The 24271-nt window shown below is 41.7% G+C and overlaps 1 protein-coding gene across 9 annotated transcripts; it reads left to right on the top strand.

Annotated features, from left to right (window-relative positions):
* The first annotated feature begins 59 nt into the window (after nucleotides 1-59).
* nlrp3l (NACHT, LRR and PYD domains-containing protein 3-like) lies at nucleotides 60-24271 on the top strand. 9 transcript variants are annotated; one of them, XM_067361967.1, is made up of 14 exons: nucleotides 60-322; nucleotides 6919-6959; nucleotides 7064-7126; nucleotides 7225-7369; nucleotides 7672-7696; nucleotides 7949-8092; nucleotides 9766-9810; nucleotides 9947-11651; nucleotides 17120-17203; nucleotides 17341-17424; nucleotides 18769-19035; nucleotides 20204-20290; nucleotides 20609-20728; nucleotides 20959-24271. In XM_067361967.1, exons 5-14 carry the CDS (start codon nucleotides 7675-7677, stop codon nucleotides 20969-20971), a joined length of 2571 nt encoding a protein of 856 aa, XP_067218068.1. In that variant the 5' UTR covers nucleotides 60-322; nucleotides 6919-6959; nucleotides 7064-7126; nucleotides 7225-7369; nucleotides 7672-7674; the 3' UTR covers nucleotides 20972-24271. The 9 variants fall into 9 exon arrangements, 8 of the variants coding, with proteins under 8 accessions (XP_067218068.1, XP_067218071.1, XP_067218070.1 ...); XM_067361970.1 differs by lacking the exon at nucleotides 6919-6959 and having other exon boundaries at nucleotides 7267-7369; XM_067361969.1 differs by lacking the exon at nucleotides 6919-6959.

Below are 24271 nucleotides of genomic sequence, written 5' to 3'. Positions count from 1 at the left end.
CGTGTGTAACCCGTGGATGACCTTTGTATCTTACACTTTGACAAACAAGGAGATGTTTTTATGTCAGGAAAAGGATGTGATCAGACTATACTGGAAGTTGTACAATAAGAAATTGCCACACCTCGGGTGAAGACTTTACTCGCTTTTATGTTTTTTGTAACTTTTATTGTCTGTTTCAGAGTGAAGTTATTTTTTACATAAGACTATTATCTGAACCTGTAATTACTTTACCCCATCGAGCCTCAATAGCACCGGACCTGACTGAGCTGGTGAGGACTCCACCTTGAAACTTCTAACCGTCACACAGCGCTCTCAATCCTAGGTAAGACCAAATCTTTTTGATGAAGTTAAGGATTATAGAACTGTTTGTGTGATTTATTAGAGGTTGAGGGGGATAACAAATACAATATATCATATGTACACTGCAGTCATGCTTGAAAAAGGTTTTGAATCAGCCAAATTGAAAATGAACTTTTTGGTTCACTTATGGTGAGGAATAAAAACAAGACAACAAACCATTACTTGACTCCCACTCTGAGACATTATGTATATATATACGTGTGTAAGAGACTGTTTGTCCACAGAGATAACTTCAACAACAAGAATGTTTGATTGAAATGCAAAAAAATCTGAAGAATGCTGTCTCAACAAAGCCTTGACTCCCGCTGCAACTAATACGTTATATTGTGTGTATGTGTGTGTCTGTGAGTGTGTGTGTGTGTGTGTGTGTGTGTGTGTGTGTGTGAGTGAATGCATAAAGAGGTGTACTCTGCCCAATGAGAGGGAAGTTTTACTTGCAGGTGAATTGCAAAAAAAAAAAAACTTGAAATGTAGAAAATGAAAAATTTTAACAATTTAAGTCCTATAGAACTATAAAGAAATGCTGGTAAAACTTTACAATAAGGTTCATTAGTTAATGTGAACTAATAATGAACAGCACGTATACAGCATTTATTCTTCTTTGTTATTAATTTCAACATTTACTAATACATTATTAAAATCTTGTTAACATTAGTTAATAGACATGTAACTAACATGAACAAACTATGAACAGCTGTATTTTCATTAACTAACATTAACAAAGATTAACAAACACAGTAACAAATGTATTGCTCATGGTTATTTCATGTTAGTTAATATAGTAACTAATGTTAACAAATTGTAAAGTGCTACCAAAATGCCATTCAGTACTTCATACTCTGTTTTTTTATATGCACATTTCCAGTTCTAGGATTTGAAGACAAACCTGGACGTGTTGCTACTGAGTTGTTTTGTTCCCTTTCGTGGGAACTATCGACGCTACGTCGGATGACGTGATGGGAACCCTCTGTATTTTGTGTTCGTGAAGCACCTCTGTATCCAACCAATGAAAAGACGTGACGTCAGAGGCGGGTGACGTCACGGATCAGGAAGCTATAAAGCACACCTGAACACAAAGCACGCCAGCTTCTGTTGTCTTCAGCAAGCGCTCTCTGTATCTTGTTTGTCTTATTTATTGTTTGTCTGTCTGATATATTCACACAGTGATCTCTTCGTCCGAGGACAAGAGTTTCAAGCACAATAAAAAGACATATAAAGAAATATTATGGCGGAAAAGCAGCAGTTCAAGAAGTGTGTTCCTCCCTGCCCACGCTTCATTGTGGAAGGGGATACACACGACATGTGTGTAAAATGCCTGGGGGTTGAGCACGCACAGGCGGCTCTCGAGGGAGCTGTCTGTGTGCACTGTGAGCGGCTCACCCTCAGAGTGCTGCGATCGCGTCGAGCGCTCTTCGAGGAGGGCGCCGAGGCGAGTGTTCCCCGCGGGTCCGGTCCCCCTGTTGCCGAGGCACAGCGTAGGCTGCGTTCGTGGGGTTCACAGATGGATCTAGCGGAGGGGGAAGAGACGGGCCCTGCCTTATCGCCTCCCTTACCCGCTAGACCCAGTGTCTCTCCTTTGGTGGTGGAAGCACGCGTAGCGGTTTCTTCCCCCCGAAGAGAGGCACCGATGCTCAATATATCTTCCTCCGAGGAGGTTGATGTAGAGAGTGTCGATGATGTACCGCCATCAACTTTACCGGCTTATGAGGAGTTATTAGAGGTAGTGACCAGGGCTGTTGAAAAGTTGAATATAGAATGGCCTGCGGAGAAAGCCGAGTCCAGAGTGAAAAGTAAACTGGACGAACGCTTTCTTCCCCCTCGGTCACTGCCTCAGCGCCGGGGTCTCCCGTTCTTTCCCGACCTCCATGCCGAGGTGTCGAGGTCGTGGAAGAGACCCGTACAGTATCGGCTGTACAGCCCGCAGACATCGCTGTACAGCAATATTGTTGGCCTAAAAAAATCATGGCTATGGGGCGATGCCTCGGGTAGAGGAGACGCTTGCGAGCCATCTCTCGCCCGAGACCGCGTCGTCCCTTAAGACTCCGGCGCTGCCCACCAAGCCTCTGAAAACTACATCCAGCTTGGTGGGCAAGGCTTACTCGGCAGCAGGTCAGGCGGCGGCATGCCTTCATACAATGTCTATCCTCCAGGCATATCAAGCCGACCTGCTGGGGGAAATTGATCAGAGCGGGGAAGTGTCCTTTGAGGCAATCCATGAGTTGCGTAAAGCCACAGATTTAGCTCTCCGGGCCACCAAGGAAACGGCCAAATCCATCGGCCGTTCTATGGCAGCCCTGGTGGCCACGGAGAGGCACCTATGGTTGAATCTGTCGGACATCAAGGAACGTGATAAGAACACGCTCATGGACGCGCCGCTGTCTCCTGATGGCCTGTTCGGCGATGCAGTGTCAACAGTCGTCGACAGGTTTCAGGAGTCACGTAAACAGACGGCGGCGTTTTCTAAAGTTATTCCCCGCCGCGCTCATCCCCCCGAGGCTGCTGGGCGGGAGCAGCCTCGGCCGACAGCCAGCTCCTCAGCAACATCCGCGCACAGAGCGCAGCAAAAAGCCAGTGTCGCTTCCCGTACTCCCCCACGCAGTGCCTGGGGACCGGGACGGGCGGCACAGGCGAAGCCTTCTGGAGGTAGGGCGGATCTGAGGACCGTCATTATCTCCCGGAAGGCTTCAAAGAAGAAGTCCTGACACTAGTGTCACAGGACTTCTTGAGGGCAGCCCCATCCGGGAGGATTCGGATATCGGGTCCTCCTCGGTGCCTTCAGGGGACCGTTCTGCCAACCCTGCCACCAAGTGTGAGTCAGGGCGCAGCGGTCTCCACCGATCCTCCGAGGGGGGTCGGTCAGCACGTGGTTCGCCTGTCTGCCGGTGCGCCGCGTCAGATAGACGAGCCAAGTGCTCAAAAAACACCAGAGACCAGTCTCGAGAGACTGGTTCCCTTAGTAGAATATTTGGAAGAGTGGAAAAATCTCCCGAATGTTTCGAAGTGGGTGCTGCTCATGATAGAACAGGGCTACAGAATTCAGTTCGGTTCACGACCGCCCAGGTTCAACGGGGTGCTTCCCACGGTGGTAACCCCTGAGCAGTCTCTGGTGATAGAGCAAGAAGTAACGACGCTCTTGCAAAAAGGGGCTATAGAAAGGGTTTCCCCTCCCAGCAAAATGTCGGGCTTTTACAGCCGCTACTTCATTGTTCCGAAGAAGGATGGAGGGTTGCGTCCGATCATAGATTTACGTGTGTTAAATCGATCTGTAAAGAAGCTGAAGTTCAAAATGCTTACACTCAGACAGATCATCCCTCAGATCAGGTCCGAGGACTGGTTTGTAGCGATAGATCTGAAAGACGCATACTTTCATGTATCCATCTATCCTTCACACAGGAAGTTCCTCAGGTTTGCTTTCGGGGGCGAAGCTTACCAATACAGGGTTCTTCCGTTCGGCCTATCCCTCTCACCCCGCACGTTCACGAAGTGCGTGGATGCAGCGCTGGCTCCGCTGAGACTCCAGGGCATCCGCGTGCTGAACTATATCGACGATTGGTTGATATTAGCTCAAACAGAACAATTGGCAGTTCAACATCGAGATGTTGTTCTGTCGCACATGAAGAGGCTTGGGCTGAGACTCAACGCCAAAAAGAGTGTGCTGGTCCCGAGTCAGGTTGCAAACTACTTAGGTGTAATCTGGGATTCCACCACGATGCAGGCGCAGTTGTCCCCTGCTCGTGTGAGTTCCATTCTCGGGGCCGTGAAAGGGGTGAAGTTAGGCCAGTCACTCACTGTAAAACAGTTTCAGAGACTGGTGGGTCTGATGGCAGCTGCGTCCAACGTTATTACTTTTGGCCTTCTGCACATGAGACCCCTACAGTGGTGGCTCAGGACCAAGGGGTTTTCCCCGAGGGGAAATCCTTTTCGCATGATCAAAGTCACGCGGCGATGCCTTCGTGCTCTGGTCATGTGGAAGAAGCCTTGGTTCCTAACCCAGGGACCCGTGCTGGGGACTTCTGGTCGTCGTGTAATGCTTACGACAGATGCTTCCCTCACGGGCTGGGGAGCGGTCATGAGTGGCCGCTCAGCTCAAGGTCTGTGGGAGGACCATCAGCGCTCCTGGCACATAAATCGGCTGGAGATGATGGCGGTGTTCCTTGCACTAAAACACTTCCTCCCCATCATGTGTTGGTCCGCACGGACAACACTACGGTGGTCTCGTATATCAACCATCAGGGGGGTTTGCGGTCTCGCCTATTATCAAAGTTGGCCAGCCGCATCCTCCTCTGGTCCCAGGGGAAGCTCCTCTCGCTGAGAGCAGCTTACATCCCCGGGCGGTTGAATGTGGGAGCGGACGCCCTGTCGAGGCAGGGCGTGAGACCGGGGGAATGGAAACTCCACACCGAGGTGGTGGAGGTGATATGGAAAACTTTCGGTCGAGCTCAAGTCGACCTCTTTGCCACAGAGGAGTCAGCTCAGTGCCCTCTGTGGTACTCACTTCAGCACCCAGCACCTCTAGGGCTGGATGCCATGCTGCAGACGTGGCCGAGGCTACGTCTGTATGCATTCCCCCCAGTCTCAATGCTCCCGGGAGTTCTGGAAAAGGTTCGCCAGGAGAAGGTCGACCTAATATTGGTGGCCCCTTACTGGCCGACCAGAATATGGTTTTCAGACATAATGTCTCTACTACACGGCTCTCCCTTAGAGCTTCCTCTCAGGCAGGATCTCCTGTCTCAAGTGGGTGGCACGATTCTCCATCCCCGCCCAGATATGTGGAAACTGTGGGCCTGGCCCCTGAGGGGGCAAGGCTCATAGAAACTGGTCTCCCAACCGAGGTTGTGGAGACCATCCTTCATTCCAGAGCTCCCTCCACGAGGAAGCTGTACTTATACAAATGGAAAGTGTTCGCCTTGTGGTGTGAACAGCATAATTTGGACCCGGTCCATTCCTCAGTCTCAGACGTGCTTCGGTTCCTTCAGGAAAAGTTCTCGGAAGGTTTAACCCCTTCCACGTTGAAAGTATATGTCGCCGCTATTTCGGCTCATCACATCCCTGTAGGGGGCTCCTCGCTGGGTCGAGACCCCTTAGTAGTACGCTTCCTCCGTGGTGCACTCAGGTTGAGACCTGTGGCGCGCACAAAGACCCCGACCTGGGACCTCACTATTGTGCTCCAAGGGCTGGCTGAGGCTCCCTTCGAGCCAATAGAAGAGGTGTCAGACAAGTTCCTGACACTGAAAACTATCTTTCTCTTGGCCGTCTCTTCTCTGAAGAGAATTGGCGATTTACAAGCGCTGTCAGTCGCTCCATCCTGTCTCGAGTTCGCGCCTGGTATGATGAAAGCCTTTCTACATACCAGGCCGGGCTATGTTCCAAAGGTTCCGACGAGGGTCCCAGGCCCCATTGTACTGGAGGCTTTCTGCCCGCCTCCTTTCACAAATGTGGATCAGGAAAGAAAGAATCTGCTTTGCCCTGTAAGAGCACTAGATGCGTATGTCCACAGAGCTGCCCTGTGGAGGAAAACAGAACAATTGTTTGTGTGTTATGGGTCCCCTAAGAAGGGGGGTCCAGCATCTAAGCAGCGGATGAGCAAGTGGTTGGTCGAGGCCATCTCACTTGCGTATGAGACGGTGGGGCGCCCGTGCCCTTTGATGGTGCGGGCTCACTCCACGAGAGGTATGGCCGCGTCCAGAGCTCTTCTGTCTGGGGTCTCTATGGACGACATTTGTGGTGCGGCTGGATGGTCATCCCAGCACACCTTTATCAGATTTTATAATCTTCATCTTAATATCACTCCCGGGGCCAGGGTGCTACAAGATAGCAGCCAGGCACTTGGAGAGACGGCGTAGTTGGGATTGCGTTCCCATCACGTCATCCGACGTAGCGTCGATAGTTCCCACGAAAGGGAACGTCTCGGGTTACGAGTGTAACCCTTGTTCCCTGAGTAAGGGAACGAGACGCTACGTCACGTGGCCGTATCTCCTGCATACCTGGTGCGCTTGCTTCAGACAACCTACAGAAGCTGGCGTGCTTTGTGTTCAGGTGTGCTTTATAGCTTCCTGATCCGTGACGTCACCCGCCTCTGACGTCACGTCTTTTCATTGGTTGGATACAGAGGTGCTTCACGAACACAAAATACAGAGGGTTCCCATCACGTCATCCGACGTAGCGTCTCGTTCCCTTACTCAGGGAACAAGGGTTACACTCGTAACCAGAGACGTTCTGGGGTTTATTGGTTGGTTTTTAAGGTTAAACATTTCATCATGTCATCAGAGTTTTTTTGTTTTTTTAACTCAATAGAGATAAACAGAGCAGGCCTTATGAACATGTTTTCTGAGACAATAAATTATTAAGTTCACAAAAGACTATTTTCCAGATATGACCTAGGATTGCATTTTTATTTGGACTGCAGATTTGGAAATTATCCTGGAGATGTTCATGAGTTTGTTTAATTCTTTTAACTTTGGCATGACTTGCCACACCTTGTACAACATACTTTCAGACAGACTTTAAAAACTTCTAAAAAGATGGATAGCTTGTGACATATTTGAACTGCTTCTTCAGGTTGAACCTGTTTCTCATGTTAACAGTTCCTGCAGCTTCAGGTATAAATTGAGCTCCTTCAAGCAAACTGAAGTCACTGCATTGTCTGCCTGAAGAAAAGCAGGTGTACAAACTTTCAGCATTAATGTTTTATTTAAACGGGCAGATGAAACATCAACCACATTACCTGGACCAACAGAACTAAAATCCACATTTTTGGAAAGATCAGGTAACATTTTAACCATTTTTCTTATTAACATTACAATTGTACAGATTTCTCAACAAAAGGCAAAGAAATAAATCTTTTTTTTCCTTCTTATTGTTCAGTGTCTATAAATATTACAAGTGAAGTTTCTAAACGTAATTTAGGGAGGAGTGAGCCCATCTAATGTTCCAATCATTAGCCAGAGTATAAGCAGCTGCTTACCTCTCCAGTCTCAGATGTTCCAGCATCCCTCCACCTTCATCTCAGGTAACTTGCCCTATGTAAACATATCTTATATTTATTCAATGTGGGGGTATATCAGAGCTCGAGTTGAAGCTGCTTCTTCGAGCCCCTCATCAGTGAACAGCAAGCCAAAGAAGCTAACCTAATACCTTTAAGATTAAATGGGCAAACAAACTCATTGAATGTGTCTTAAATTTGACTGATGTTACTGATGTTTTGCCTTCATTGCCTTCATTGTGTAACTAGAATATTATTTGCAGTAGTCTGTGCATTGTGCATGTAAATTATTCATATTAATTTCTCTTGTGGTATTTCTTTTCTTGCAGAGAATGTTCCGGGACTGCTGTAACAGTATGTCAAACTTGCAGTTTTCTTAAAACCAAATTAGTTTTGGTTGTAACATGATGTGAACAAGACAAGGCTATAATATTAAAAAGGTTGAGTCATGTAAATTTTTCTCTGATCCTCAGCTGTATACAAAGCTTGTATAATTAGTGAATACAGAAGGTCAGGTTGATGATGTTTTACCTTATGTAACACCTGTATAAACACATTTATGGCCTTGTTGTTGTATTATATTGCCTAAATATTTCCCGCTTCTAGAGTTTTGCGGTAACAAAGACACAACTGAATCTCAAACTGGGCCAAATGTGAGTGCTTCAGCTCAGAGTGGAAGTCATATTACAGCACCTGCACTTACTAACAATAACATAGCAGGCAATGTCCACATCATACATAATGCACCTGGTAAGATATATTTATATATATATATATATATATATATTCATGATGACAAATTATATGACTAAATGTCGACTATGATCATTTTTGAGGATATATTAGATATTTTCCTGAGAGTAATCACGTCATGCACTAAAATGAAAAAAGATGTATCAGATACATGTTAAGATGTCAAGGCTCTATATTTTGTCATTTTTGTTATAAATCAAGTTATAGATTAAAGGTGATAGAGAGGATTTTTTCATTGACTGAGAATCCAAAGAGTTTTTGAAACGAGCGCATGCGTAAGAACAGCCCCCCTCCTTCACAGCTCATTGCAAAGGAACGCCTCCCAAAACTTGTGCACGAGTATTGGAACACGAGTGTTTACCACCGGCATTCTTTGTATCGTGTTAGTGGATTCATTATGTCGGACTCACCGCAGGTAACTCATAATCTGCAGTTGTTACTCCTGTCTCCTGACAAAACATTGCATGCAGCGCCTGTAGAGTGTGGAAAGTTACTGGAGCGTGCAGCCGCGCACGTCTCTCACAAGGAACGTCACGGCAGTGATTGACAAGCCAGAGGGCCAATCGCGTAAATGATTGGCTGATGTTTTTAAGGCCCTACCTCGTGAACAGATGATGTATATTAATATTATTACTTTCAGTGCACCTAATAAATAGTCTTTTATAGTAAAGACAGTTTCAAGTAATATTGCAAAAATGAATAAAACAAAACATCCTCTTTAGCACCTTTAAGCTTTAACATATAGATTTATACATTATATTTATACACACACACACACCGATTAGGCATAACATTATGACCACTGACAGGTGTGAAGTGAATAACACTGATTATCTCTTCATCACAGCATCTGTTAGTGGGTGGGATATATTAGGCAGCAAGTGAACATTTTGTCCTCAAAGTTGATGTGTTAGAAGCAGGAAAAATGGGCAAGTGTAAGGATTTGAGCAAGTTTGACAAGGGACAAATTGTGATGGTTAGACGACTTGGTCAGAGCATCTCTAAAACTGCAGCTCTTGTGGGGTGTTCCCGGTCATCAGCATCAGAACTGGACCATGGAGCTATGGAAGTAGGTTGCCTGGTCTGATGAATCACATTTTCTTTACATCATGTGGATGGCCGGGTGCGTATGCAGTGCTTACCAGGGGAACACACCAGGATGCACTATGGGAAGGCAAGTTGGCAGTGGCAGTGTGATGCTTTGGGCAATGTTGTGCTGGAAAACATTGGGTCCTGCCATCCATGTGGATGTTACTTTGACAGGTACCACATACCTAATCTTTGTGGCCTCTTTCAGCAGGATAATGCATCCTGAAAGCAAAAATGGTTCAGGAATGGTTTGAGGAAAACAACAACTCATTTGAGGTGTTGACTTGGCTTCCGAATTCCCCAGATCTCAATTCAATCGAGCATCTGTGGGATGTGCTGAACAAACAAGTCCGATCCATGGAGGCCCCACCTCACATCTTAAAGGATTTAAAGGATCTGCTGCTAACATCTTGGTGCCAGATATTACAGCACACCTTCAGGGGTCTAGTGGGACCAACACAACAATAGGAAGGTGGTCATAATGTTATACCGGATCGGTGTATATTTATATATATATATATATATATATATATATATGAAATGTCAGTTTATTCAGGGAAAGTGTGTCTAATGTCTTGCAGGTTTCACTGGATATCACACATACTCTGAAAAAACACAAACATCAGGTAACTGATTCATTTTATAGTAATATGTTTTAAATATTGCACTCATTCCACCTCTTTATTTAGCTGTTATTTGCTGCCTACTCTGAAATTTCTTACACTATTCAATTTAGAATTTGAATACTGATTATCTCTACAGAAATCAGCTCAGCGATTCACAAATATAAGAAGCTGATCTGCAGTGAATACCAGTATGTGACTGAGTATAACTCTCTGCCTGGTGAACATGTGTTGCTGTCTGAGCGCTTCACACAACCTCTGATCCTTAAGAAACATAGAGATCCAAGAGAGAGAGAAGAAGAGATCCGCTCCAGTGGAGAAAGCTTCCACGAGGTCCTCAGCTCCAGAAGCAGTGAAAACTCTGTCCATCTGAACTCTTTGTTTGACTCAGATGGTCATGGGATCAGTCCTAGTTCTGTTATACTGCAGGGAAATTCTGGAAATGGGAAAACCTTCACTGTGCAGAAGATCATGATGGACTGGGCATCTGATGACCTCTACAAAGAGCGGTTTGATATTGTGTTCCACTTAAAGTGTAAAGAAATAAACCGCATTCCTGGCAAAAACAGTTTGGCGGAGATCTTGAGTTACAGCTGCAGTTTAACATCAGATCAGATCTCACAGATGTTACAGCATTCACCAGAGAAGGTGCTTTTCATCATTGATGGGTTTGATGAGCTGAGACTCACACAGGACATTTATCACACATCACCAAACACTGATCTGCTTCAGAAAGCCCCACCTGTGGCCATTCTTTGTGACCTGCTGAGGGGTCGAATCCTGTCAGAGTCCTTCCTGCTGGTCACCTCCAGATCTACAGCTACAGACAAACTGAGTGAACTGCTCAAAGGACCTCAGCGTTTCTCTGAGATAATGGGATTTTCTGAGAAGAGAGTGGAGGAGTACTTCCAGAAGTTTTTTCAGAACGAGGAGCTTTTCAGGAAGGCTTATACATTTGTGAAGACAAATGAAACCCTCTTCACTGCCTGCTCCATCCCTGTCGTCTGCTGGATCATCTGCACAACTATCCAGGAACGATTCAGATATGGTGCAGATATAACAAGAGGACTGGAAACCACCACCTCCATCTACGTTGACTTTGTGTCCACTCTACTGGAGCATCACTGCCAGGGTCTGAGTCAGTCTGTCTCGACCCTGCTGAGGAGTCTGGGTCAGCTGGCAGAGAGAGGGATTCTGGAACAGCAAGTCTTGTTGGATGAGAAAACTGTTTATGAAACCATTTCAGACCCTTCTTGCAGTCCATTTCTGTGCAAGTTGCTCTTCAAGAGAAGAATCCACCAGGAGACGATGTTCAGTTTCATGCATCTCAGCTTTCAGGAGTTCTTTACTGCTCTGTACTATGTCCTTCTGGATGAAGAAGAGTCCCAGAGGAAACTTACTCATATATTTTCCATTCCTGGCTCAGACAATTCTAGTTATTCTCCTCCACGTTTTGCAGCTGTTGTGCAATTTGCTTTTGGCCTGTTGAATAAGCATGTGATACACACACTTAGGAAGAAACATAATCTGGTTGTTCATCCAAACTTGCAGACCTATCTGAAAAAATGGATTTTGAAACAATGTGGTTCATATTCAGACAGAACACTGTTTTGTCTTAATTGTCTCTATGAAATCCATGAAGATGACTTTGTGAAAGAAGTTATAGAAGCCTGGAAGTCGATTAATGCATATGGTGCAGTGCTAAGAAGAACAGACTGCTGGGCCCTGCTGTACTGCTCTCAGTGCTGTCAGTGCATCAAAGAACTGCTTCTCGTTGATTGCCAATTAACATCTGAAAAGTTGTTTATGATTCTACCTGCACTCCACAAAGTTAAGCAATTATGGTAAGTGCTTTGGTACAAAACAGACCCTTCATTGATGATGGATTAAATTATATACCCTTGAAATGATGTTGTCTGTCTGTAAACTTTTTTAATTTGCTTTCATATTCCTACTGTAATAATCCCTATAATGTCTTGCAACTGTCAAACTAATCCAGAATAATATTGAAACATTTGAACTTTTCTGACATTATCAAATTTTTTTATATATAAATACATATATGTTTCATTATGTTTTTTCTATTGTAAAGTGTCTAACTATTATGTATTAACATTCAAATTAATCTTGATAGAATACACGGTAACACTTTAGAATGGGGAACACATTCACTATTATCTATGACTTTTCCCTCAATAAACTCTTAATTTACTGCTTATTAAGAGTTATTAACAGTGTTGGGGAAAGTCACTTTTAAAAGTAATGTATTACAATATTGTATTACTTTTTCTCATCTGGAGTGGGCTTGCTTATTTGTTTTTTAATAACAACAAAAGAGTTATATTTTTGTCAAATGTTAAGGGCCTTTCACACCACAAGTGAAATGAATAAGCCTCAGACTGAAGGAAGTGCATATTTACACCTGTACAGTAGAGGGCGCAGCTCAAGCTAACCTTTCAGCTGTGCTGCCATTTTGAATTAAAGAAGAATAGTATACAGGAGAAGAAAGTTCAACACTCTCCTTTTTTTCTTTTTCTTTTTGTTAATTTATCCAAAACAAATAATCAATATAGGGAAATTTAAACTATCAATATAAAACACTTAAATAATCACAAAAATTATATTATTAATTAAATTAAAGTATTAAATCACTTGAAACCAAATATTCTTATACATTTGATGTGGATAAATCCTATACATTCCCTATATGAAAATAATAAAGCAAAAAACAACCAAACGGGAAAAAAATAAAATAAAAAAAATAAAGAACACCCAGCCATCACCAAAACCAACCCACCTGTCACAAACTCGGCCTCTGTGGCTCCCTCCGATCGCCACCTGATGGCGCCCTCACCTGAGTATTAACTGTTCCTGGACTACATTTACCACACCCCATATCTGGACTGATTGCACTCTCACCTGATCCTCATTTCCCGGACTATAAAAGACCTTCATGCCCCACTATGCTTTGCGAAGTCTTGTTTGCCACAGCTGCATTACTGAGCGTTATTCCTTGTGTTTGATATTCTGTGTTTGATCTTGGACTGCCTACTACCCCTGTTTACTGCCTGCCGCCTGCCTTCTGATATCTCTGCCTGTTATCGTTTCCCCTGTCTTGCCTGCCGCCCGCCCTGATTGTTTGCCTGGTTACCGATTCTGAGTTTGCCCTGCCTCTGACACTGTCTTTGCTGGTATCTGACCCCTGCCTGTACTACTACGACTTTCTTATTAAAAGCTGCAAATGGATCTCTCTGAGTCTGCCTCGTTACAGAAGACTTCACCAGACCCCGATCCAACGGCTTTACAACGCATGTCGACCGAGCTATCGACCCAGGCAAGTGTTCTAGCCGTCCACCAGCAACAGCTTACCCGTCTAACCTCAATCACGGAGGAACTGGTCAAAACACTGCAAAGCATGCGACTAACTCCCGCTGATTCTAGCCCGCCAGCAGCCACGCCGCCAATGGCGGCCGCCACACCCGCACCCACAACAAGCAGCCCACGCCTCGCCTTCCCCGAGAAATACGATGGATCACCAGCGAGATGCAAGGGTTCCTGTTACAATGCTCGCTGTTCATCTCGCAGCAACCAGCTCTATACCCCACTGACGCGAGTCGCATCGCCTTCGTTTGTCCATTGCTTACGGGGAAAGCATTGGAGTGTCCCGTTCGTCCGCCCAGCTGAAATCCCTCGATGGTGAGTCACATTCCTATTTCCTCCACTATTGAAATACCAGCTGAATTGTCATATAAGGATGAAACTATGCACACTCATGCTATGATTGACTCCGGGGTGGCTGGAAATTTTATGTATCCGAAGTTTGCGAAATCTCAGAACATTACTCTAATCCCCTGTGATTCTGTGTTATCAGTGGCAGTGCTAGACGGACGTCCCCTGGGGACTGGACAGGTCAACTACACTACTGACGATGTTTCACTCCAGATAGGATCATTACATAAGGAGACTTTGCGTTTCTACATCATCGACTCACCTCAAAGCCCTGTCATCCTTGGATAACCATGGTTACGCCAACACAATCCACAAATCTCTTGGGCGGAAAATCAAATAACTCACTGGTCTGGTCACTGTCGTCAGACCTGTATCCAGTCTCCACAACGTCCTAACACTCCAGGAATTACATTATCTAGCGACCAGCTCCCCAACGAATATAAAGATCTCTCCGAGGCCTTCAGCAAGGTTCAAGCGGCCCAACTACCACCACACCGCCCCAGTGACTGTGCCATCGACCTCATCCCGGGGTCTACACCACCCAAGGGCCGCATATTTCCACTTTCACAACCCGAGTCAGAGGCTATGCAGTGCTACATTGAGGAGGAGCTGGCCAAGGGCTTTATACAACCATCTACATCTCCAGCTTCAGCAGGCTTCTTCTTCATCAAAAAGAAGGACGGTGGATTGAGACCTTGCATAGATTATCGTGGACTGAACGAGATCACTGTGAAATTCCGCTATCCGCTACCATTGGTTCCTGCAGCCCTAGAACAGCTCCGGTCTGCCCGCTACTTCACCAAACTTGATCTTCGAAGAGCATATAATCTCATTCGTATACGGGAGGGGGATGAATGGAAAACGTCTGCTCCCATCCTTCATCACCCTGACCCAGAGCTTGAATTCATTGTGGAGGTAGATGCCTCCAGCACGGGTATAGGAGCGATCCTGTCTCAGCGGCACGGCAATCCCCCCAAACTATTCCCTTGCGCATATTACTCACGTAAGCTGACCCAACCGGAACGAAATTATGATGTGGGCGACCGAAAACTTTTGGATATTAAGGCCGCTTTAGAACAATGGCGGTATTGGCTGGAGGGGAGTAAACACCTATTCATGGTACTAACCGGCCACCGAAATCTGGAATACTTACGCTTAGCCAAACGTCTTAACCTTCGTCAGGCCAGGTGGGCCTTGTTCTTCACATGCTTCCTGTTCACTGTCACCTATCGACCTGGCTCCAAGAATACAAAAGCCGACGCACTTTCACGCCAGTTTGAGTCTACTACCACTCCACCAACGAACCCATTCTCCCCTCATCCATGATCCGAGATCACCCACGCTCACCAAGCAGAACCACCACCTGCTGATTGCCCTGCCGAACACACTTATGTGCCAGCCTCTCTTCGTACTAGAGTACTGCAAATGATACATACATCTCCCAGCTCCGGGCATCCAGGCATTGCGGCCACTACTCGACTAGCTTGTCAACAACCGGTTCTGGTGGCCTACGCTACAGGCCGACGTCATCACCTTCATTCATAACTGTACCGTCTGTCAAACTACGAAATCACCCCGTCAACTCCCTGCCGGACTTCTTCAACCGTTGCCTATACCACAACGTCCATGGTCCCACATAGCCCTAGATTTCATCACAGATCTACCCAATTCCCAGGGATTCACCACCATACTCACTGTGGTGGATCGGTTCTCCAAAGCCTGCCGGTTTATCCCTCTGCCCAAGCTCCCAACCGCCCTTGAGACAGCGGAACACCTCTGTAACTACGTGTTCCGCATCTATGGTCTACCCGAAGACATTGTCTCCAACAGAGGCCCCAAGTTTACCTCACGTTTGTGGTCCGCCTTCTTCCAGAGGCTCAACATAACCGTCAGTCTGACTTCCGGATACCAGATTTGGTACATTATTATGGTCAAAATGATATTGTACATCAACAAAAATACTTTACAGCTCCCTTTATCAGTCCATTCAAATGTTTCAAATACATAGACACAATAAACATTATATTTAATTGGCAGTAGCTTATAATGTTACTACAGTAAATGAATGCGTATTAATACAAAGAGTACACTAGGGGGAAAAAATGAAGGCGCCTCCTTGATTGACACGTTAAGATGGCGCAGAAGTGCGCTCCAAAAAATTTTTTTTACCCCTACACCCTTCATCCCTTCGAAGTATGGTTGAATTGTATCATTGAAGGTCAGCAGTAAAGACATTGGTTAATAAATTGAAATTAAATACATAAAGTATATCTGTGTAATTTAAAATAGTTAATTATTACAGCTTTGCGTAAAATTCTGAGATTGCATTTCATTGTTTTTATTCATTTTGAGGAATACTGAATTTTTTCAGTATGTTTTCTGAATGCAAGTGAGATGAGAAAATGCATGTTCACATTTAGTATAGAACTACAATAACCATCATGTTTACACAGTGCACACAATGACTCTGCACTTTTTTTTCTCTCAGCATGGGGACAGGAGAGCTGTCAGTCAATAAAAGTATAAAAAAAGTATAAAAGTAACTTGCGTTACTTATTTGAAAAAGTAACTTAGATGTTTTGTTGTAAATTGAGAAAGTAATGCACGATCACTGTCAGTTCCTGGAATCCAATTCCCATAATCCTCCCTGCCAGTCACATGCACACACTTCACACCAATCACCCATTGCCACATACAGCTGACGCTCATTATCTGGACTATTTAAGACTCACTCACACACCACCTCATGGCAAAGTCTTGATTCACCTTGTGTACAATTCTGAGCGTTTCCCTATGTTGATTGCCTGCCTGTTTTTGATCCTGTTTGCCTTTCATTTACGACCCTCTGCTGCCTGCCTTTGGACTGTGTATTGTTTCCTGACCTGTGAGTAATATCTGCCTGTATCCTGACCACGATTCTGCCTATCCCTTGTTGTTCCTGTTTGCCCCTGCTTTGACCCTGCCTGTACGACCACGCTCTTATTTAATAAAGCTTGCAAATGGATCTCTGCCTGAGTCCCGCTTCGTTACAATTACTTTACTAGTTATTTGAAAAAGTAATCTGATTACGTAACTCAAGTTACTTGTAATGCGTTTCCCCCAACTGGTTAGTAAGGTAGTTGTTGTAGTGGTTAAGTTCAGGTATGGGGTAGGATTAAGGGAAATAGAATACGGTCATGCAAAATAAGGCATTAATATGTGCTTTATAAGTACTAATAAACAGCCAATATGCTAGCTAATAAGCAACTTAAAAGTGATAATTGTTCCCCATACTGAAGTGTTACTGAATGCACTTACATGTTTTTACTCTGTACTTTTATCTAAAAAAAAATCCTGCATGTAATTAACGCTAGGGTTGCAATGGATCGCAGTTAAGCCGTGATCCTTACGGACCCAGACCCATGCAATTCAGTGCTCGCGCACACCTAAAGCATGGACACAGAGTGTTTCCGATAGTGTGCGAATACTGAATTGAGTTCTCACTTGCATCTCCTTAAGCTTGAACCCCTTAACCAACCCTCGGATCAAACCAAAAACAACTAATATAAAGTGTGATGGTAATGTTCTGGATTTGATTTTAAAGGATTACTCCAGAAGATCCGTCAGACTCTGATCTTGTTGAACTGATATATGCTCTCCTGAGAGGACAGACCCTGAGCTCACAACAGTAATGTCTCAAAATGCATTTTATACATTTCATGTTTTTTTTGTTTTTTTTTTTATGTACATGAAACATCATCCTTTAGTGTGCTTTTGTTTTACTTTTAGTTCATTGATTTCTTTTCTCTGTGATTTGTTTTGCAGTGTTGATATCGACCCCAGAAATAGAAAATTTGAGAATTATTCTGATGGAAGTCTGAGTCTGTCATTCAGTGAAGAGCAAACTAGGTGAAGATAAAGTGATTTTGTTTTGTTTTGTTTTTTGTTTTTGTGTTTTTTTTTTTTTTTTTTTAAAAGCTGCTGTCTGTAACTTTTTTTGTTCAAAATTTACAAAAATTATATAATGAGAATGTACAACCTGAATCCATTTTCCAAACCGTGTTTTTGTCTTACCCTGAATCATTATGGTACACTTATAATAAGTGTTTATATTTGGGCTATTTATACCAGTTTGAGATACGTTTCCCAAAAGCATTGTTAGCCAACTAACATCGCAAGTTCCGTTGTTACTTACATAGTTCAATGATTTGGTGTTTCCCGAAACCATAGATCAAACGAACATTCGCAAACTGCATCGCAAACTTGTGTGGTTGGAACGACCGCTCTCGAGCTGTAGTTAGAAGCATAGTTTCTTGTTTTTATGACATGTGGACTTAATAAATCATCATTTTGAGCAAAATAAGCAAGCTAACATTAAATACAATGTATATCTTTTATTTCGAATATATACAAATGTCATTTATATATTTTAGTTTGTCAAGAGATTTAAAGCACCGTTTTTGGAGAGTGCGCATGTGTGTACGTGCTCTGGTACATAAGAACAAGCATTTGATTTAATCTGGAAATAAAGCAAATTAACTGAGGAAAATGAGAATTAGTCTTCTAATGCCATGTCTGTAATTTATACCAAAAAAATCTTGCATTAATTCGATCTCAAACGGATTCATTAAAAAAAGTTATAAATTATCACCTGCATGACGTCATTCACCAACGTGGTTGAACGACAGGTTTGTGGCAATATGGTTTCGGGAAACAGTCATGACTAGCTAGTTGATTTGTTCATTGATGCATCGTACTATGAGTTACATTGTTGTTCTGGAAACGCACCCCTGGTAGGAACTGCTGCAGAGTAGCACCTGTGTGACTCGTCGTAGACATAAGAGAAAAGTAGCTATGGGTACAATGTTCTTTCGGAAGACGCATGCAGTTCTGTTTATTAACTGCTAGAGCACCAAAAGTTACGGACTGCAGCTTTGAGTAGGCGTTTCTCATAACCGGGGGAAAAAAGACGATTTTATTTTGGGAAACCATTTATATCATCACTTTGTTAAATAACCATAATAATAGTTCTACCACTTGTACATATAAGCCTTTTCCTAGCAAATATCTCACATTTATCTGGCTTGTTTGTTCTGCACAATCTAATACCTTCAGATTATAATTATGATAGTAATAATGGATATTCTGAAAGAGTTATCTAAAAAAGCTAAAAAAGTTATTCTAAGAAAGGACTTGTTGGTTTACAGACATAACAGCACTGACACCAATTTTGTTTGTTTGTTTTTTGTATAGGATCTCCATAAATCCTCCACACCGTGTAAACCAAACAGAACATTTGCCATCACTCAATCTCATGTTTCCACGCGCAGGGCCAATTGACATCAACTGGACCAGATTTTTTCAGATAATTCAACAAGAAGATTCAGATGCATTAATGTCTGTTCTCTTTTCTTCCTCTACACTGAAAAAGATGGACATGCATGTGAACTGTCTAAGTAAGAAGTGGTCTGTTTGGGCCCTCCATATCATCCAAAACTGCTCCAGTCTAACAGAACTCAAGTAAGAAAAAAAGAGGTAACACTTTACAATAAGGTTCATTTGTTAACATTAGTTAATGTATTAACTAACATGAACTAACCATGAGCAATACAAATAAAATATACATAAAAATACAGCAGTTCATTGTTTGTTCCTGTTAGTACACAGTGCATGTATTAATTAACATCAATAAACATTAATAAATGCTGTAGAAGTGGCTCTTCACAAAATAAATCCACCTCTTCTTCATATCATCGTTTTTAGGAAATTTAAATAAGGAAACCGAGCTGTTTTGTATATTTTCCCAACCAGGTAATATGCATTTGCGTGTACACAACAATGTTAACTAATTAACCTTATTGAAAAGTGTTACTGAAAAAGATGTGAAAACACCTAGCTTGTTCCTATAGGCCTATGAATTTCTGTTTTTAGGAGCTGTGTAGCCCATGTTTAAAGGGATAGTTATTTTAAAGAATTCTGGTGTACCAAACAGTTCCGGATCACATTGATTTTCATTGTATGGACAAAAAATACAATGGAATTCAATGGGAACAAAACTGTTTTTACCGAGCTTTATGTTCTTTTGTGTTCTGCTGAAGAAAATCAGTCATACAGGTTTGGAATAACATGACAATGACAGAAGTTGAATTTTTGAGTGAACTATAATTTTAAAATATTACTCCATTTCATTTAGTGAGATTACGGACTGATCACAGCTGGGTTTCCATCCAAACATGAAGCGAATCTTTTCAAAGTTTGCAAAAAAAGAAAAAACACGAATGCGAATTAGGTGCATTTCCATCAAGTTGTTTGACCGGATGATGGTGGTATTGGTAAATTAGTATCCAATAGTAAATAAAACACTGTGACTGTGCATTCATGAAGGGTTCGCTTATGATTGGGTGTCTCTATCACTCATTTCTGAAGCAATACTTCAAAATGTACATAAAAACAGGGTTACAGTCACCCACCTGTGAGGTATTGAAACAAACAAAAAGAACTGTTGTAATTTTATTTTGCGATGCTCTTGATAACCTCACAAAGCAAATATCCCATCTGTAGTACATGGCCCTCAACCATTATTCATTATCGTTATGGAATTGTTCAAATTAATGTGTGGAAAGCAATGTGTTAAGTATTGTATCAGTCTAAAATTGCAATCATTTTTTCTGTATAATTTTTAATCTAGGGTATATGCTACCTTTTTACTGGAGGAAGGAATCAAGCTCTTGCAGAGGTCACGCACAAGACCAGCCTGTATTATGTCATTTGAGGGGTTTGTATTGGTTTACCATCATACAATTTTGGCATTTCGTAAATGTCTTTTCCATGTCATTTCATTGAGACTAGAGCTTTTCTAGCTTTTTCTACCTTTTTGTGAGGGGAAAAAGTTGAGAGATGTTAAATTGATACATTTATTTTTCTTTACATCCTTCCTAGATCTCCTTGTTCATAAGCAGTCAATAATCAATTAAATATTAGTCCGTTTCACACATAAATCATTGTTATAACAGTAATTATACTCTATTAAAAGCAAAGGTTAGGTTTGTTAAAGACTCTGTAGTGATGCTGTACTTTGTGCTTTCTGATAAAGGTTATTTTGCAATAAACAGTCTCAAAAATGCACACGTTATGATGACCGTCAACTCAGCTGCAACCAGGCCGTGAAGATTCATCTGAATTCCCAGGGCTTTTCTTTTGAGACTTTGCCAAAGTAAGTTAAGACTAAGATTAACACTAAGAATGCACCAGTAACAATGAGAATGACACAAAACACAAAATATTGTTTTATGATTTATACAAATTTCAACATTGTATATTAAAGCTTTCAGTGCAAAAGCATATTATCATAGTGTACAGTGTGGATCCTAACCTACTGGTTAGCTTTGTATATAGACATTTCTACATGATTTAATGTGTTTATCTAATGTCTCCATTTCTAAGGCCCCTGTTTTGAAACTAATGGTACAGCCTGACAACTAGGAGAAAGCTGGCAAAGCATCTTTACCTAGAGCTAGGAATGGGAATAAAGACATCAACCAAGTATATCTAAAGTCATGTAAAGCCATGCGTTGTAATAGCAATAGTCATGTTAATTTATTTGCCTTTTGTGTTTCACAAAACATATTGTTTCAAAGTAGCTTTAGAGTTTTACTATGGTGATGCTTAATTGTCTACATTTAACAGTTCAGAGATGAATGATAACTTACTTTATGTGAAGACAAAATAAACTAATAAGTATTTGAGATTATATATTGTGACCATGTGAGATATTGTATGTATGCATTCAGAAAAAAATTGTATATAGCAGTTGGTGTTTTAAATTATGTGGTGTACTGACAAGCATAATCAAGGAACTTAATTTAACGAGTTTATTCTCAACATTTTATTTCGACTTTTTTCTCAAAATTTAACAACTTTAATCTCAAGATGGTCAAGAGAGTAGTCATGTTTGATTCATGAACAATCAATTTCAATAAACCAGTTGATTTAGTTCACAATGAATGGTTCCTTCATAGATCACAGAATTCACCAACATGCATTTTAATATCTGGACAAGTTTACTTTTTACTTGGGGTTGATCTGTGGTCAGTGGGTTTCATTTCTGAGAATGAACCTTTTAAAGGTTCCAGCTCCACGAGTGGAATTCTACATAATTGCATGGGTGATGAACAGAAAGCTGTAATTAGAATCATTTATTGTTCATAAATAGACTGGAAAGAATTACTAAGACCCTTAATCTAATGACAGGGCTGTCAGATCATAATATCAGTCTTTTTTTCCAGGAAGCTAAAAAAACATAGTTTTATTCCTCAGCCACACCAATATGTAAATATGAATCAGTCCCAACTAGTCAACAGGAAAACCTTGGGGTAGCATTAGGAGAGACTGAATGGAATGGAGTCCTCTCTAAAGGTGATCAGGGGCCTGTACCATGATGGTAGTTGAACAAACTCAGGGTTATAGGATTAGTGTTATAGGATTAGTTTCAAGTTAACAAAACCACACCACTCCAATCGAGCTTTGTTGGTACCATGATGCTGATCATCAACTTTCTCTGTCAACTCAGGCTTTGATCCTGAGTTTGTGGAGCGCGTGCACATGAATCCGTGACATCAGTGGCAAACAGCCAATCACATGCCTTGCAACATGATAAACGGTGATTCACTCTTTCGCTGAAAATGAAGAATTTAAATGCATTTACACTAATGGAAAATACTTGTCTGTAAAAGAGGACAAATAAAAGAAATTATCTTTCTCTATCAGTGCAAATGAAAGTTGTGAAGTTAGTTTATATAGTTGATAATATATAGCGATAAAGACTTAAAAATACAAGGTCACATGTAGTAATTTTTAAAGAGTATATTTACTCCTTATTTAGGCCTATATTACATATGATCTATATATATTAATATTCATTGAAACAAAGTGCTTAATAACTACTGTTACACTAAACTTAAAGCGTGTGTGTGTAATGGATTAATAAAAATATAGATCATATAATTATACAAATCATATAAATTATATTATCATAAAAAACAGACAATTTCATTGTTAAATATTTGTTTTTACTATATAATGACCTTTAATTTGGAGGAAGAGAAACTGAGGGAGTGACTTTATTGTGTTGAGTGTGTCAGTGTCACTTAGCTTACATCTGATTGGTCCAATTTCAGTTTGAAATCTCTAACCCAGAACATAACCTGCCCCGGAGCAGGTTAGCTGTGGAGCGTAAGTTACTGTGGTGATGAACACCACTAAAAGCCAAGTTAGTTTCATGGTACCTAAAAACCAGGATTGGCGCAAACTAATCTGAAACTTTCCTGGCTAGCCAGTTAATCCAGCTTCATGGTACAGGCCCCTGCAGAGTGACAGTGACCAATTTACATCAACAATTAAGAAAATTATTGGGCCCTACCTCAGAAAGCAGAGCCAAAAGAAAAGCAGGGACACTTTGCCCTGGCTAAATGAAGAGTGTACGAAACATATGAAGAAAAGAGATCAATTACTGAAACAATCTTTAAAATCAGGTCTTACAATAGACCAACAGAAATTTACCTCACTAAGAAATAAAGTAATAAAAAGGCTAAGACAAGCTAAAGCCAACTTCTTCATTGATACTATTGAAGAGGCGAGAGGGAAGAAGATATGGCAAACCATCATCAAGCTGATTGGCAGAAAACAGAATCATAACAATAAAGATTTAGAGTTGAAAATTAACACTGAATTAGTTACAAATCCAATCATCTTATCTACAGAACTAAACACCTTCTTTCTAGACTGTTTATGAAATAACTCAACTTTTTAATTCACCTAGTTATTCTGTTTGCTCCATTAATTATGCACAATTTTTTTTTTAACTTACAACAAATAACTGAAACAGAAGTAGCAAATATCATCAGTGGCTTAAGAAATTCTAATGCCATGGATATCTATGGCCTTGATACTAATTTAAAAAAAAGGCACAAATAGGCCCTTCTACAGCCTATTACATATTTGATTAATCAGTCTTTAAGACAATCCATTGTGCCATCAGCATGGAAGATGGCCTTGGTCACACCGATTTTTAAATCAGGTCAAAGTTCAGTTATGACCAATTATCGGTCAATCAGGAGGATTTTACCTGTTTTTTCTAAAATAGTCAAAAAATTAGTCGCTAAATTACAGATGCAACATCTCAATAAAAGCAACAATTCATTCCACCCTATGCAATTTGGTTTCAGGGCCCATCACTCAACATAAACAGCTAACTGTTTGTTTCTGGAAAAGGTTAAAGGCTACCTAGATAAGAGTTCTTATGTTGGTGCTGTCTTTCTAGACCTAAAGCAATCTTTTAATACTGTTAATCACAAAGTTATTTTATCTAAATTAACTTATTTCAATTTTTCTGAACAAGCTCTCAAATGGATAAAATCATACCTGTCCAGTAGAAAGCAATGTGTTTGTATCAATGATTCAAAGTCCCCATTATGGGAATGTCCAGTAGGTGTCCCAGTAGTAAATTTCTCTGTAGATGTTAAATAAACTAAGATGTTAGCAATATTGTTGAAGGTATAACTTAAAATGGATTCAACCAAAAATAAAAAGTCATTTTACACATCTTTGTGTCTCTCTCCTTTAATTAAGGCTAATTTAATGAATTAAAGCTAATTTAATTTTGTTTAATGGGACTTGACAATCATACTTTGCAAGCGACACATAGTCATTGCAAGTTTCTACATAAAACTGTATGTTTGATGAAGAGAAAGAGCTGTAT

This window comes from Chanodichthys erythropterus, chromosome 16 (genome assembly GCF_024489055.1).
Source record: "Chanodichthys erythropterus isolate Z2021 chromosome 16, ASM2448905v1, whole genome shotgun sequence".
NCBI classification, from domain to species: domain Eukaryota; kingdom Metazoa; phylum Chordata; class Actinopteri; order Cypriniformes; family Xenocyprididae; genus Chanodichthys; species Chanodichthys erythropterus.
The sequence above is the reverse complement of the archived record's forward strand: the minus strand, read 5'-3'. Positions and strand labels throughout refer to the sequence as shown.

Coding starts and splice junctions, on each gene's coding strand:
- nlrp3l (XM_067361970.1), top strand. CDS start 7,675: ATGTTCCGGGACTGCTGTAACA. Junction 8,093..9,765: donor CATCATACATAATGCACCTG/GTAAGATATATT, acceptor AATGTCTTGCAG/GTTTCACTGGATATCACACA. Junction 9,811..9,946: donor TGAAAAAACACAAACATCAG/GTAACTGATTCA, acceptor TTATCTCTACAG/AAATCAGCTCAGCGATTCAC.